This window comes from Xylaria bambusicola (genome assembly GCF_022495145.1).
Source record: "Xylaria bambusicola strain CBS 139988 unplaced genomic scaffold F5B22scaffold_1, whole genome shotgun sequence".
NCBI classification, from domain to species: Eukaryota; Fungi; Ascomycota; class Sordariomycetes; order Xylariales; family Xylariaceae; genus Xylaria; species Xylaria bambusicola.
This window is the reverse complement of record NW_025953554.1, coordinates 1,912,618-1,927,335: the sequence shown is the minus strand read 5'-3', so window position 1 is coordinate 1,927,335 and position 14,718 is coordinate 1,912,618. Positions and strand designations below refer to the sequence as shown.

At 49.8% G+C, this 14,718-nt stretch overlaps 3 protein-coding genes across 3 annotated transcripts; 1 reads left to right on the top strand and 2 right to left on the bottom strand.

Moving 5' to 3' along the window:
- Positions 1-1,720: 1,720 nt before the first annotated feature.
- On the bottom strand, positions 1,721-3,824 carry F5B22DRAFT_584209 (Aldo/keto reductase). The gene is made up of 3 exons (XM_047973413.1): positions 3,367-3,824; positions 3,147-3,308; positions 1,721-3,053 (listed from the first exon to the last, which is right to left on the bottom strand). The coding sequence occupies exons 1-3, from the start codon at positions 3,551-3,553 to the stop codon at positions 1,900-1,902; spliced, it is 1,503 nt and encodes a 500-aa protein (XP_047836607.1). The 5' UTR covers positions 3,554-3,824; the 3' UTR covers positions 1,721-1,899.
- A 1,417-nt stretch (positions 3,825-5,241) lies between these two features.
- F5B22DRAFT_641186 (uncharacterized protein) lies at positions 5,242-8,852 on the top strand (the record flags this gene model as incomplete). The annotated part of the gene is made up of 8 exons (XM_047977955.1): positions 5,242-5,824; positions 5,899-6,248; positions 6,327-6,447; positions 6,618-6,791; positions 6,853-6,877; positions 6,933-7,452; positions 7,557-7,863; positions 7,981-8,852. 8 exons carry the CDS (start codon positions 5,242-5,244, stop codon positions 8,850-8,852), a joined length of 2,952 nt encoding a protein of 983 aa, XP_047836606.1.
- Positions 8,853-9,759: 907 nt separating this feature from the next.
- F5B22DRAFT_641185 (myo-inositol-phosphate synthase) lies at positions 9,760-11,514 on the bottom strand (the record flags this gene model as incomplete). Its single annotated transcript, XM_047977954.1, has 3 exons — positions 9,760-10,054; positions 10,132-10,734; positions 10,790-11,514. 3 exons carry the CDS (start codon positions 11,512-11,514, stop codon positions 9,760-9,762), a joined length of 1,623 nt encoding a protein of 540 aa, XP_047836605.1.
- Positions 11,515-14,718: the final 3,204 nt, after the last annotated feature.

The window sequence follows — 14,718 nt, the reverse complement described above, 5'->3', positions numbered from 1 at the left end:
ATTCAAGTTGAACTCATCCATGCAGGTGAAAGTATACTTCTCGGATAAGAGTTTATCGAAACGTGTTTGATTATGTCTCCGAACCTCTTCACGTCTCGCATAGAGTTTAGTGGCATTTGCAGTTCTGCATGCGTGGTTCATCAGTATGTCTGTGTCGGCGCCTGTTAGAGCCTCTCCTATTCGACACTTCTGCAGAATCTTGATGAAGGTCTCGTCATTCTGCCGGTGGATTGTTTTGAGGTGGAAATAGACGAAATTGCATAGGCCCCAAGCTTCGCTCTTGAATGCCCATTTATCTTCATCGTGAAATGTACCATGCTTCTTGCAAGAATACGACTCTTGGGATCGGTTAGGGGCAAGGTCTTCGCCGCATTGGAGACAATTCTCGAACGGCTTCACTGGAGGTAATTGGTGAAAATCGCCAGTGACCACAACTTGCACGCCGCCAAATGGCTCGTAAGAGCTGCGAGCCTCTTGCATAACGGCGTTCAGTCTTTCGAAATGGAAATTCTCCACCACTTCAACATTTGGTGTCAGTAGTTCTCACCCCGAGAGAGGCCGCCTTGGAAGAGAAGATAGTGGGCACTGAAGTGAGCATCTCGCTGACAGTTACTTACTGCTGATCTCATCAATAACCAAGACATCTGTGGATTTCAGTCGTTTCCGGACATGCTTCCCGTGTGCCCCTGCCCGGACCTTGTCCAGTGGTCTCTTGAAACTACTCAGACTCCAGCCGGCGTAAACGAAGGTCGTAGAGCCACCAACCCCCAAGGCTGAGATACCCGTCGGTGCGACGATATCGACTTGTAGCCCCCGATCACGGAAGCGTCTAGTAAATGCTTTCAAAACAGTGGATTTTCCGCATCCTGCAGAGCCAGTGTAGAAAACATTCCGCCCAGATAAGATAATGTCCACCAATTCGGCCTGCTCTGGGCACAGCGGGGGTTCTTTCATAGGAATACGCAACCGACCCTGGCCATTGCTGCTATCCTCCACGGGGTGTGACTCGGGATTGCTTGAAGAAGGCATGGTATTTGGGTTGCCGAGCGATAAGCTTGTCTTGATAGCTACTGTGTGTTGGTCTGGTTGTGCAAGCTTGTCCATCACCCTTTTGATGCCTCTAGGAGCGATGTTTTGCCTAGTTCGGAGTATGGGCATCGTATCGGAGGATTCTCCGTGTGGTCGGGGGTGAAGTGGTATGGCTTTGCCGGAACAATAGACATTGCTAAAGCCACCCAGGTCGTGGGGGCGCTGCAAGGTCGGGTGGCTCGGGAGGTGGCTGGTCTGTTGATTTGGGTCGCCGTCTTCGTCGGAATTCAACAAGCTGAGCACTTCAGGCTCAGATGGCGGTCCATTGTGGATACGAGGCCGTTTTCTTCGGGGTCGTCCATCTTCGGATTGGTTTGTGGTGCCTATGTCTGCTGCTACTTCTGCCTCAGCTCTTGCACTTGCACTTGCACTTTCGTGGCCAGAGAACAAATTGGATAGAAATCCTGCCGTAATGGCAATTGTTAATAATACCTAGGCATGTAGGTACGGTAGGTAGATGAACAAATGTCATGCTTACCTGTAAAAGCAGTAGCCATTCTTCCCGATTCCACCAGGGAAAGTAAGGAAGTAGTTACATGCACGCAGGTCGACGCTTCCCCACGCGGGTAGACGCATCTACGGATAGGCAGGATAGTGGAGTCGCGCATTGACATCGCCAAAGCAACCCCTACACCTACCTGACTAAATGATCACTTACACCAGCTGGTGAGCAGCTGCGTCTTACAAAAGCAAAAACAAAAGTTGTAATTAGGCACCAGGCACGTTTGGATTTCTATATGGAAAATTGATGATTTTGTAGTCATGGGACTTCAGCAATCAGCTCTGTTGATAGTTCCTTGTTGTTCCTTGTTAGGACGAAAGCCGAAGAACGCCGGCGGATCCAAGACGAGCTTCTGCCTCAATTTCCACCAGGTACTCTGACCCAATTAGACTGGCTACAAACAACGTATTCGAGGGCCGGACACCCTCGCACTGGAACACCCATCCATGGGCCTGACTGACTTCTTTGCAGTCGGCTTCGTTTCTGACGATGATTCGCGTGCGCACGACATCTGAGAGTGTGCCGCCTAGTGCCTTCAGTGCACGGCTGATGATATCCAAGATGGCCACTGTCTGGCTTCGGGCTGAGTGTCTTCCGAGCACCGGAAGACTCAGGCTACTTGGACTATTCGCCGTTGTCCCCGAAATGCAGACGTGATTACCCGTTCGAACTGCTCTGCAGTAGCCTGCGATAGGCTCCCACGGACTCCCTATGGAATATTCTATTCTCCTGCCCGTAGCAATAGCTTCTCTCAGCTCGTCATTCTGAACGATGTTAATGTGATGCGACAGATCTCCAGCTGCTGTCAGATAAGGTGGCCTTCGGTACTCGTCACCGCAATCGCCCGGGATATCCAGGAGAGCCTGCTGCGCCTTCTGTATTAAGGCGTGGTCGTCTTCAGTCAATCTGAATGAGAACACCTCTAGATTCCTTTCAGCGTATCTGGACGAATCTGATGTCAGGCGACAGCCAACAATAACTGTGCTCACTGTAGGTATATCAAGTACGTATCTGGTTGCAACTGCAGGAATCGAGACATTGTGTGCATGCGCAATTGTGGACAAAGCTCGCAACAAGCCCTGAAAGGGTTCCCAACCCCCAGCAACTCGGATGAATCGAAGATACTTCCGAAGGCTACCGTTCAAGGCATCTATATCTTCGGGCTCAGGCTGGCCGAGCCATTTCTCGCTAAGAAACCCGCCGAGTAGAGTGCCATAAGCAAGCACACCTACTTTGTGCTTCTCGCATACCGATGCTAATCTTCCTCGTACAAGACGCTGGTCCAATACAGAACATGGGACTTGATTTGTAGTGATTTCAAAGCCCGTGTCGATCAAGAGCTCGAGATGTGCAGCATCAATATTCGTGACTCCAATATGCTTAATCTTTCCTTGCTGTTGCATAGTGCGCAGATGTGCTAAGTTATGCCAGTACGTGTCATCTGAATAATCCCAGATGTGATCTACGCGGTATATCAGCAACTGCCCATCCTTGATAAATTGAGACTATGTATTTTCCGACAGGTAGATTGTAGTTAAATGAAGAGGATACCAACATTGCATCAGAGTAATCTGCTCCTGACCCATCCTTCGCAGCGCAAGGTCAACGGCCTGCTCGGCTGCCTCAAACGACTTGATACCATTTTCAGGCGGACACCACTTCGTGAAGGCGAGCATATGCTGAGACGAAGTAGCGCGAAACCTGCCGACAACAAGTTCTTTGTGACTCTTGTCAGCCGCGGTCCCGAGTGAACAGCTCTACTAATTAAGGCCTACCAGCATCTCCATAGTGATCAGCCATGTCAAAACAGTCGAGCCCTAGGTCCGCCAGTAGCTTCATTGCGTGAGCAGCAGCATCGAGATCGACATTCTTATCGTCCACGAGTTGCCATAGCCCCGAAATCATCCGAGGGATGGAAATCCCATCTCCAATAGTAGTGCGCTCGATGGGGGGCAACGACATCTTCTATGAGGCTCTCAGATGACAAGCAATAGTCGATTGACAAGGGGGTTTGAACTATCTAGATACGAAAATGCGCTGTCATATCTATTGATTCATTATTGCATGAGTAGTTTTTTTTCTTCCGAAAGTGTTCGCATCTACAGTCGCCCACCTAAGGTAGGTAATATCTATTTGGTTAGTATTTGCGGGGGTTACACTGTTACGTTGCAGCGAGTCCGTCATAGGTATGAAGAGAACGCATCTTCTGTCACAGCTTGAACTAAATTCTTGAGATGTCAAGGTAGTCGTAGTTTTCGTCACAGTTATGATATGAGTGATTTCCAGACTTATCCATAGTCACATCTCCCTACCTAGGTATTTGCGTGTTTGTTACCAGCCTTCCCGAGACATGTGTCTCAGCGTATACTGAAGAGCAGTAAGGCGCTATAAATTACAGTCGACAGGTAGCGTGCTTCAAGCTGATTGCTTCCCAGACACCCGGGAAACTATCGTATCTGACCTGATCATCACAGCCTTAGAAGAAGAATGGGTCACCGCCTTTATGGCCTCCGGTCACGATGACGGTGATAGTGACATGTCACTTATGATCCGTCCTCTCCCTTGTCAGTCAAGGGTAAAGGTGGCAGTAGTAGTTCGTGACGAACCCCAAGCTGCTTCGGAGAGTTTCGTCAGCGGCGCAATATTGCTGTACTCACGTAAAATAGTCTCTCTCCACAAAACACCAATGTACGGTATCGATTCAGAAGCATCCGCACCTGAAAGGGCCTTTGTCTGCGCGTGCTGTTATGGATTTTACACTAGGTACTACCAACCTAGGTGAGTGAATACATGCTATTATTGGAAACTGTGTCCTAGTTGGGCGGTGGCAGTGCGCTTGTCACTCCAGACTAACGCGCAGTAGTCCTGATTAGGCACCTACCTAGATACCCTGCCCAGCCTTTTCAATATTGCCCATCAATCATAGCAGGCGAGCCCAGGGTGCAATGGGGTGTAAGAGACTATCATCATCTTCTACCGTACTCAAGATGTAGTACCATACAGACGAGTGTTGGTACTTGGCAGAGGAGATATGATCGTTACAGGGCCCTTGCTTCAAATGCGTCAAAGAGCAGGCTATCTAGCACTCACGCACATCGCCGTCAGACCGGGAACGCCCAACAAACATGGCAGTCAGTAGATCCTGCAATGCCACGCCCAAACAGTCCCGGTTTGTGCTGTGACACGAGACATCAAACACGCAGTTCATTGCTATAAATGAAGGGACCCATGTTGAAAATGTCCGTTGCTGGTGGACAACGCCCGGCTCCCAATATTGTCAAATTCGGCGGCCCAGCGAACCATCTGCGCCACCGGATTGCAAGCCGTCCTCGAAGCCATCTCACCATAGTGGGAACTCCACTGCAAAGCACATGCAGAGCACGTAACCAACATTATCACTACATGTGTGACCACAGTTCACCACGCCTTACGCATGTAATCTTTGTTGGTTGAAAGTGCTGGCCAAGCGGATATCCCCAGCCCCCCTAGTCAACACTACGTGCGTCCAGTGCTGCTCGCCTGTCCTCCGGCCTTATGTCCTTATCTGATCTAGGTAGCAGATAACCAGCCAGGGACTTGGAGATTAAAGCGAGCTGAAGAATCGGTGCTGGGACATAGGTTGTCGAGCTGCTTGAGGTCTGCATACGAACATGGGCTCGATACGCCCCCGCAATGTTGGATACGGTGACTTGTTACCGTCGACCTTCTCTCCATGGCGAGGCGAGGGGTCAGCCGGCGTAACAAACACCGAGAAGAGTGCCACAACGTCTCAAGATGCAACACGGGCTAGTATAGAGTCTACAGCCCAGTCATTGGCACGTAGTATCTCGAGCTCTACTGTAGGACGGCGAGGCTCCTCAGCCTTCTACTCACCACAGTCTCTCAACGCAGTGCCACATGCCACGATACCAGAGCCGCCCACGTATATTGCGTCACCACAACCCGTCGCGTCTCATTCCACGAGTATAAGATCAGGCATTACGGCGCCGACGGTATCAAATATGAATCCCTCTGATACCGAAGGCCAATCAAGCCTACCCTCAGCTACAGGTGGATTGGAGCCGAATATACTAGCAGTCGCAAATGTCGATGCCATGAGAAGTGCTTCCATCATGCCGCAACATCCAGGAGCAGAATCCATCCCCATGTCGGCGATGTACAACCCAACTCCCTCACCGACCGCCATAGTCAGCGAAGATGAAGGCGATACGAATCATCCACTCTCTCAATGCGGTAAGTAGCTGTAGTGGAGACAAACCCTCAAACCTGGCCACTCTACGGATCGTTCGTTCTAACTACTATCGTAGCTATTTCACAATTAAAATGTTACTCGAGGAAAGATGTTTATGTCAAGCGCTGGAGTTGGTTATACGCGACACTCGTCGTGTTATCAATCTACTCAACCGTATTCAGCGGAATTTGGCTTGTTGTTTCCATTGTCCAACCACGATACGGAAGAGGGATTTCAACTGGAAATGGGTGGCAAGTTACACCGTCGACCGCAACTTTACTTGCCACCTTGGGCGCTAAAACCATTGAATTGTCTTTCGTCACGGTATTCGTGGCAGTTCTTGGGCAGGTCTTGACTAGGAGAGCCTTCAGCAGGCTCTCGCGAGGAGTAACACTGGCAGAGATGACAATGCGAAATTGGGTCATTGTAAGTCACATACTGTGGCCAACCCAAGTACCCTGAACTGTTGTCGCTTCATCGGCTAACTCATCAATTCTCGCATAGCAACCAGGGTCACTTCTTACTCATTGGGATGGCATCCCGTACGCTGCGACTACTTTCCTCGGCGCCTTGACCTTAACTGCTACTTTCTGCGCATTGTTCTATACCACTGCATCTGATGCAAGTAAGTTCTCATTCCCACTGATCCCTCCGTATTGAGTATCTCTATTCGGACGCCGAGAGCTCTCCCTACGCCAGGATTATATATCACAAACTTCTACCCATTCCAACGTAACTTCAATAAGCCTACGTGAATCCTATTTTAAATGGCTATTCCTAACTTGATTTTCGCAGTGGTTAGCCCGAAACTTTCTCGTCCCGGATGGGAAATACGTACTCTACAGGGCTTAGTGAAATCTCCCTACTCCAACCCATACTACATTCGTGACACCTGCGAAACTCCCCTTCGCGACCTCGATCCAAAACGCGCCCCTTTTGGATGCCTAGATGTCCTGTTCTCCGGCCAGTGTAAGTCAATGATATTGCTACGGGGTTCTTAGAAGATGCCAGTAAGCTAATAATCTCATAGCATACCACAGCCTCACTGCCTATCTGTATGTGTTAATATATGCCAGCAACCACTATCCCGCTAATCCAACTATAATACAGAGCAGAATGGGACAGCGTACGGAACAGCCAGGATTCGAATATGCGCCAACTCTCCGACAGGCCTACTGGGAAGCATAATCTCTTCGATAACACAACAATGGACTCCCAGTGGATTGAAACAGAGAGCGGGGACGTGGCAGCCAGTTTTAATTCGTACAAGAGAATTATAAATAATGTGACGCTCGCTATGCCACACGCTGGTATATACTCAGCAGCCACCGATCCTATCAATGGCATCCTACAGCCTAGCGAATTGTTGGGCATAGGAGAATATTCCATCAGGGCGAGTGTTTGGTCTCCCGTCATCAACGTCTTGTGCGCCAATATGAATGAAAATGAATTGACGCCTATCGTATATGCACAATGGCCAAAGGCGCGCAAACATGATACCGGAGTGGTTGACGATTGGGAGAATGACATACCACAACTCCCGAATAGTCCGTGGCTAAATCGCACAGATGTCGACGATATCTTCAAATGGGGTGAGAAGTATCAACGTCGGCCACCTATTTTCCCATTGGTATGTGGCCTTCAATTTCTCTTGCTCCTCCGCGCGATATGGCGAACAACTCAGCGACTGGTATATTCTATGTTGAACGACAGGTGTACTGATGATAGTTCTAGTACCCCATCGAGAATAACATGGTCACTGTCCTTCCCAACGATACTAATAGAACTGCGCTGTACATTCTCGCCAAATCCATAAACAACTACTCAGTCTGTCAATTAAGCTCGTGGATGACGAGTAAATGCTCATCAACGTTCAATCTATCAGGAACATCAGGCGGACATATGAAAGCACACTGCGAAGACCCGAACGATAAGAATGCGCGAGACCGCACGATTCCAGACGGCGCGGCTCTGACGTCCAGTCCGTCACCTGATTGGGTGAACATAGCATATGAATGGCAGTTGGCGATTAACTTGAATGGTATGTATTAAAGTTTACAAATACCCTACTTGTGTCTACCCCTCCAGTCTTCTTATACGAGAAGACTCGAAGCCGGTCATGCTAAAAGACGCCGCTGACATTTATTTCTGCGCGTAGGAGGGACCCAGAAGAACAATGCATCCAATGCGCTCATATTAACAAGCTTTGCCCTCGACAAGCCAGAGCTCAATCCACGTCTTCCATCCATGGCAGAGGCCCTCGCCGTACTCGTAAGCAACACAATGGCTACAGGCTCTATCGACAGCACATTCGGACCTGTGTGGACCCACAAAGCCGATGAAGGGGTAAACAATATCCTCTTCAATCCTGTATATGAGAACTTCAGTGCAGGGGTACAGACGCAACAATACGCCTCCGCACACACGTCCGCATGGCAAGTGATTTTCTATCCGATCTTGCTCCTCGTCTTTGTACTCAACGTCCTGTGTCTCCTGTACCTCGCCTTCGGCACAGCATTCACATCGTTTTCCACAGCAGAGCCATCCTTCAAGAAGAGGCACTTCTCATCCTCATCACCTTCTTCCCCGGCTCTTCCGTTCCCCATCTCCTTCACCCGCAGCAGCAGACAAGCCCAGTCCGAAAGCGACAGAGAGAACCTCGTCGACGACACCACCACCGACAACGCCAGAGCGGCGTCAACGTCAGAAAGAGCTAAAGCCGCAAAGGGCCTCGTGACAGATTACACGGAGCCGCAGAACCTGTTCGCGCTGGCGGTTAATTCGCCGCCGTCGCGCGCCCTCGCGGGGTCCTGCGGACACGGGCCCGAAGGCAAGGAGATGGGCGTGCCCTGGCGTGTCGGATACTCCGCCTGTGCGAACCATTATTTCTTCGAGGAAGGGGTACCCGAGAGAGGAGATCCTGGTACGGCTGCTGCTGCAATGGCGAGCGGCGCGGATCTACTGGGCGAACAGCGCGGTCCGTACGGGAAGAGCTACAAGCGGCTTAGTTCGAGACGGGCTTGGTTGTAGAGTGGGAGTGTGTATAGATAGTGCTTAAATATACATGTACATCAAAGGAATCCTATTTAGGGAATTTAACAGTGTTATGTTCATGCTAGAGCTTTTTATTATTTCCTCTCTCATCTACACCTTCTGGGTGCGGTATATGGAGTCATTAGGTGGGATCGGCGGCATGAATGAGTTAGGTAGGTAGGTAGGTAAAGGGGTGGATGTTTCACGCACTGCCTACATACCTACGTGCACACTTACACTACTACTGATGAACTATGGTCATGTTTTTCAGGGTATGAGGGGTTTGTTTGGTCGGCGTGGTATTGATGCCGTTTTTTTTTTCTTTTCTCTTCGATTGGGTGTTGCTATGCAAGGCGAGGAAGAAAAGGAAGTGCGAAATAGGGCAGGGCAGATAGGACAGGCAGGTAGGAGGAAGTGTGTACACATATGTAAGTATCTACACTAGGTGGGTTGTACTTGGAGTAAAGAATCTATGACGCGAGTTTAACTATGACCTCTTGGTATTTCATGTTGTAGTAGGATAGCTAAATTGTATAGATAATTCAATTATGAATCAATCAATCAATCAATCAATCGACTTATCATTTCATCACCCAGTCTTACTTCCTACGAATTTCAACACGTGAAGTTGCACTAGTCACAACCAAGACAAAGCGAATACTATATCCCATTAGATATACGGGACGAGAGAATGTAGTGTAGACAATATATTGATTGATAGTTGCTATGAATATGAAATATTCAAAAATACCAGGATGTTGAAGTCCATGGTTTTCCTTGCTACCGATGTTGAAAAAAGCAGGAGTACTATCGAATGAAAACATAGTGATAGGATAGTTACTTCAGATCAAGTATCATCACCAAGGCAAAACTATCAATCACCTCGTCAGTACGTCGAGCTAGTCTAGAACAACTTATGCTCGAGCGTCATGTCCGACTCCGGCTCCAGTCCGACACAAGCGCGGAAGATATTCGTCAGCGCGGCACGTTGCTTGGCAAGGGCGTTGACGACGGGGGTGCCAGGTGGTGTAAGAGGCGCCTTGAGCATGTATGATAGGATGCTCAGGACACTGTGGAAACCTTTGAAGTCGTCGTCGCTGTGCGCGCGCCATTGGATGCGCGTCATGATCTCTGTGACGAGCACGAGATCGATGATAAGGGGAGAAGCTAGGAGGGAGTCTTCGCAGACGTTGAAGAGACTAGGTGTAGATGTGTTAGTGAGGGGTTTCTGGCATAGGGATGATTGGGGAAGGAGTGTTTTGGGGGCAGGACTTACGAAATCGTCTGGTGGCCGCCGAGGAAAATCTCGGCGTAGTATTCATCGAGGGCCCGCTTGTTGTCGCCGACGGCGGGCATGTACTTAATAACGACGGTGTGATCGGGGTGTTCGCCTTTGCTGTACAGTACAGTGTTGGCCTCGACCATATCGTCGACAACATTGGATTTGGAAATCTCCTTTGAGCGGAATTGTTTCTGGGAGCTCAGGTTCTTGCCGTCGTTATTGCCGAGGTGGTTGTAGCTCGCGATGGAGGTAAGCTTGATGCCTGCGTTGATCAGGAAGTCGACTAGTGCTGATTTCATCTTGGTCTGTCCGGACTTGAAGTCGTCGCCGCCGATGAAGGCATTGTGCTTCGAGGCGAGCTCAATGGCACCTGGGACGAAGGTGTTCTGGGGGGAACCGTTGATGAATGGAGCATTTTCGAGGATGCAAGCTACGGCAAAGACAGTCGAGGGAGATACCTCCTCGTGGCCATTCTCGATAGCCTTCAGTAAGTTCTCCGCAGTATCGTTTACCCCAGGCAGGATGTCGGCATATCGTTCCGTGTTTGCAGTCCACTGGACGATAACCTTTTCAAGTTTGTTTTGCTCCTTGAAGTCACTAAATCACCCGTAAGCTCAAGTTGGCAGTAGAATCATATTTGTATTGGTCATACCGAATATCCTGGCGGATTTTTTCCACATGGGCCATGCAAGCCTTGTTTCCAGGGAGTATGTTATCAGCCCGGTCCTCTTGGTTGGCTGCAATGAAGTCAGGATAATATATGCTCGGGAGAGGGACCATTTGGCCCATTTCTTTCTTGACCAGAGACTTGAGAGTAGGTTCAAGTACGGCAGCGCGATCCATGGCTGCAGCAAGATCCATACTACTGATGTCCCATCCGCCAATAACGAGGTCATTGGGGTGAACAATGGGCAGGACATTATGGAAAGGAATATTGATGTCTTGGTTGGTTTGAGCATCGGTACCGAGCTTCACGGTAGAGCCCATGAGGACAGAGCCGTAGTAGTTGGCAGTACGAAGCCCCTCGCGAGTCTCCCAGGCCAGGCCTCTACGGTTGGCAATGATGCCGGCGGTCACAGTGGTGCCATTGTTGCCACCCCATCCGACCAACATCATTCCCGTCTTGGGAATTTTACGGTCGACTTTGAAGTCGTAGAGCGTTTCCTTGGGCGTGGCCACATACTTGCCGTCGGCGCCCTTGGTCACACTCGTGGTGCGATAAGTGTACTTGGAGCGGATCTCATCGTTAGTGTAAGTTACGTTGGGAGAGTTCACGACGAAGTCGTCGTCTCGGCTGGTAGATAGGTTGATGTTTAGGTTAGCGGCTGGTCCTTCCCCGTACGCAGTGCCGTTGTCTAGTTCTGCGTGTGGCGCCATCTTGATAGCTGGCGATTGGCTGATTGGTAACTAGCGGTAGATCCCTTTATGGGGTGTAAGGCGAGTCCGATGCACTTCCGGCTGGAGAAGAGCAACGGGCTCCTGCGTACGGGTGATGGACGCTGGTCACGAGATTTAGCAGTCTGGCCATGGTGGCAGCAAGGCGGGATGTGGGAGAGGGCGTACGAGTTGAGAAGATTAGAAAACGTCTTGACGGTGTTGAGTGACCGCGGCCCGGGAGCGCGATCGACTTGTGACTTGTGTTCTATGTTCTGTGAAGCCGACGGCGATATGGCGAAAGTCTAGACTCTACAGGTTGAGGGATGAAGTCGAGGGAAAGAGACGACTAGAGCTGGGGGAGGTTGAGACTATTTATTCAAGAAAAACAGTCCGGGGGCGGAGTCTGTCTACTATCTATCTACACTACTTATCTACCTACCTAACTGTCTTCACATGTAGCTAGGAATAGCTGGGTACATGCAACCCAGGCTCTGGCTACACGATTCATGGAGGTACTGGTCTAGTGTAAGTGTACGCACGCGCGCGCACGCACGAACACACGATAATTCAGGGTAGTGAGGGGCTATTGTTCTTATCGGGCCTGTGTTGCCGATAGTGGATGCGGTGAGTTGTTCGCCATGCCCTCTCACCATGCATACCCCGCCTTCTGTTAAACTACCTACGATGCGGTGAGAGACAAGATAGGGGCAGAAAGGTGTCACGTCAACCTGTGTCGGCCGATTCATCTGCAGACTTTCATCCAGTTCTGGTTGACATCTCTCTCGACACGACATCAAGTGTGGTTGAAAATGTTGAGTATCAGTCGGTTGTAGATGCGCCGTGAGAGTGCATATGCAGCGTGATAAGATAGATAGATCAATCATGGAGGGGTTGAGGATACGGGGTCTGATTGGCCCTCCCTTAGGTAATCACTTGACATTACCTAAGTTTTGGTGTGTCAACAGTGATAGTCATCTTACATGACATGACCTCAGTGAATATAGAATCCCTAGTTGTCTGTTTACATTTTCATCGGATCGATTGGTACGATAGGATAGGTACGAGTATGAGATATCATATACTGGGCCCATGGCACACGTTGCTGGACTAATCATATACTGCCGCGTGCTTTGCTAACCTCGGATACGTTTGCTGACCCGAAAGATGTTCGCTGACCTCGACAATCTGGAAGATCCTTCTATCTTAAGAACTATTTAACAATACGCCGACTGATGTGGGCATATATCAACTATTATGTCGGCATTTGTCTCGCTTGCGGATAGTGCCGTGCTGTAACATCACAAGAAGACCCAGTGCCGACTCTGAACTATCAAGTCTTCAAGCCAGCAAACTGCAACGTAGCTCTTTGGTCACACGCTCATTGATTAATCAGGCGCTTCTCGCCTCAACATATACAATTAATTGCCCACGACTACCACACCGCATCTCTGCGTGTGATGTGCGTTCTCCACGATAATCCCCGATCTCAGAGGGAAGCTTCACATTGTCCAGCGTCAACTGTAACCGACATCATTACCTCCTAGGTAGCATACAACATCTCCGCTGTCTAGGATTGTAAGTCTTCTTTCAAAGTCCAAGTCCTACCTACACACATCGTAATTTAATCGTTCTTGGGATAGGCAACAATCAGAGCATCGAGGCCCAAGGCACTCGGTATTTGGGTCCCACCAACCTGTCGAGAGATATATCAATATATCAACATTTGAAACTTGATTCCATAGGTAGGAAAGAAGCCTCAATATGTACGTCAACGACTCTTGGGATCCCCACAACCCACTGTAGGCATCGGAAGCTCCATATGTGTAGCTAATGGAGTACCGAACCCAGTTTGGACCCTCATTGCATCTCCCTTACGCCGTCCTTCACAGCCCTGACACTGCAATACAGCGCTGGAGGCTCTACTAGCTATGTAGTTGGACCCTTGACTAAGTGCCTACCTAGGTAGTGTGGCCTACCAGTAGATCAACACATCCCCTCACCCAAGACTCAAGAGGGAGGAGGAGCTAATTAGCATCTTGCGATGTTGACTACATATAAGTAGTCATGTACCTACTGACTCTGACCTACCTATCCTATTTAGAGAGAGGTGTAGGCTGGTTGTGCGATTAGCCGGCGATCGTCCATCGACGCTATGCTTAGACAGATCCTCCATTGCCAGTTTTGGATAAACAGTCAGCTCTCGTCATCGTCTACCCCGTCCAGCATTGCTGTAAGCAGAGTAGTGTGCTATCCTTCGGGGATTATCGGGAATTTATCTCATGAACGTGTGTGAACTTTAATTGCGATTTAATATGGCATGATCGCGGAGTAGAAAGCACGGAGCAACTCGAGATCGACAATAGATCGCCAGAGGAGAGCTTATTAGGGTCGGCAGTCGAGTCGCTTACCTAGGCTCTCCCCAGTAATCAAATGTAGTTGAGTTGATTGCGCGTGGGATAAAAAACATGTTTTGGAAAATGCCATGGCCAATTGCGAGCCGACTTATCCTATATTCCAGCGAGATATCGATTGGCTCTGGTTGCCGAGCTGCTGGGCAAGCTAAGCGAGCAGTCCTTCAATGCATTATTGATGAGGCTACGCCTTGATTATACTTATTGAGCCGAGAGAAGCCATAATGGCGACCGGGGTTATTGGTTCTTCCTTCTGAAGGAGTTTGAGCAGAAAGTGGGAGAGGCTAGCGTACGGCGTTAAGTATTTAGTGCGAGATCATTCAGGTGGAACTGGGTCAGGGGACCTGATCGACAGGGGTCTTTCGTCTTCGTCTCGCTCGGCAAACGAGTGGCCTGACGAAACGAGCTGGAGAAGCGTTAGACCAATGTCTCGCCGAGCGGAGAGAGCTTCGTGCCGCGCCGGCCTATTCAATGCACGCACATGCACGCAATTGCCAGGCGAGGCGAGCGTCGATGCCGTCATGAAACAATCTCCGCCAGCTCGGGACATGATTGGAGTATTGGGAGGCCATGGCCACGATCTCGACACGCATCCGGATCGATGGAAGAGGCTCGCTGTTTTCGAGATGCAACAGAGTGCCGACTCCGCCTCCACAGGACCACTTTCCATCATCCTCATTTTCCATTTTGCCCGCCTCTGCCCGCCAGTTGGTTGCCCATCCTGGACCGCAGATCTTACCAAATCGAACTGGAATGGTGCCCCCCATCGCTGCTTGCGGATCCATAATGCGCA

What these genes read in the sequence shown, in the direction of transcription:
- F5B22DRAFT_584209 (XM_047973413.1), bottom strand. Translation starts at nt 3,553, where the DNA reads ATGTCGTTGCCCCCCATCGAGCGCACTACTATTGGAGATGGGATTTCC. An exon ending in TGATCACTATGGAGATGCTG is followed by an intron (nt 3,309 to 3,366) that starts GTAGGCCTTAAT and finishes AGAGTCACAAAG; the next exon opens with AACTTGTTGTCGGCAGGTTT. An exon ending in GCAGATTACTCTGATGCAAT is followed by an intron (nt 3,054 to 3,146) that starts GTTGGTATCCTC and finishes TATACCGCGTAG; the next exon opens with ATCACATCTGGGATTATTCA.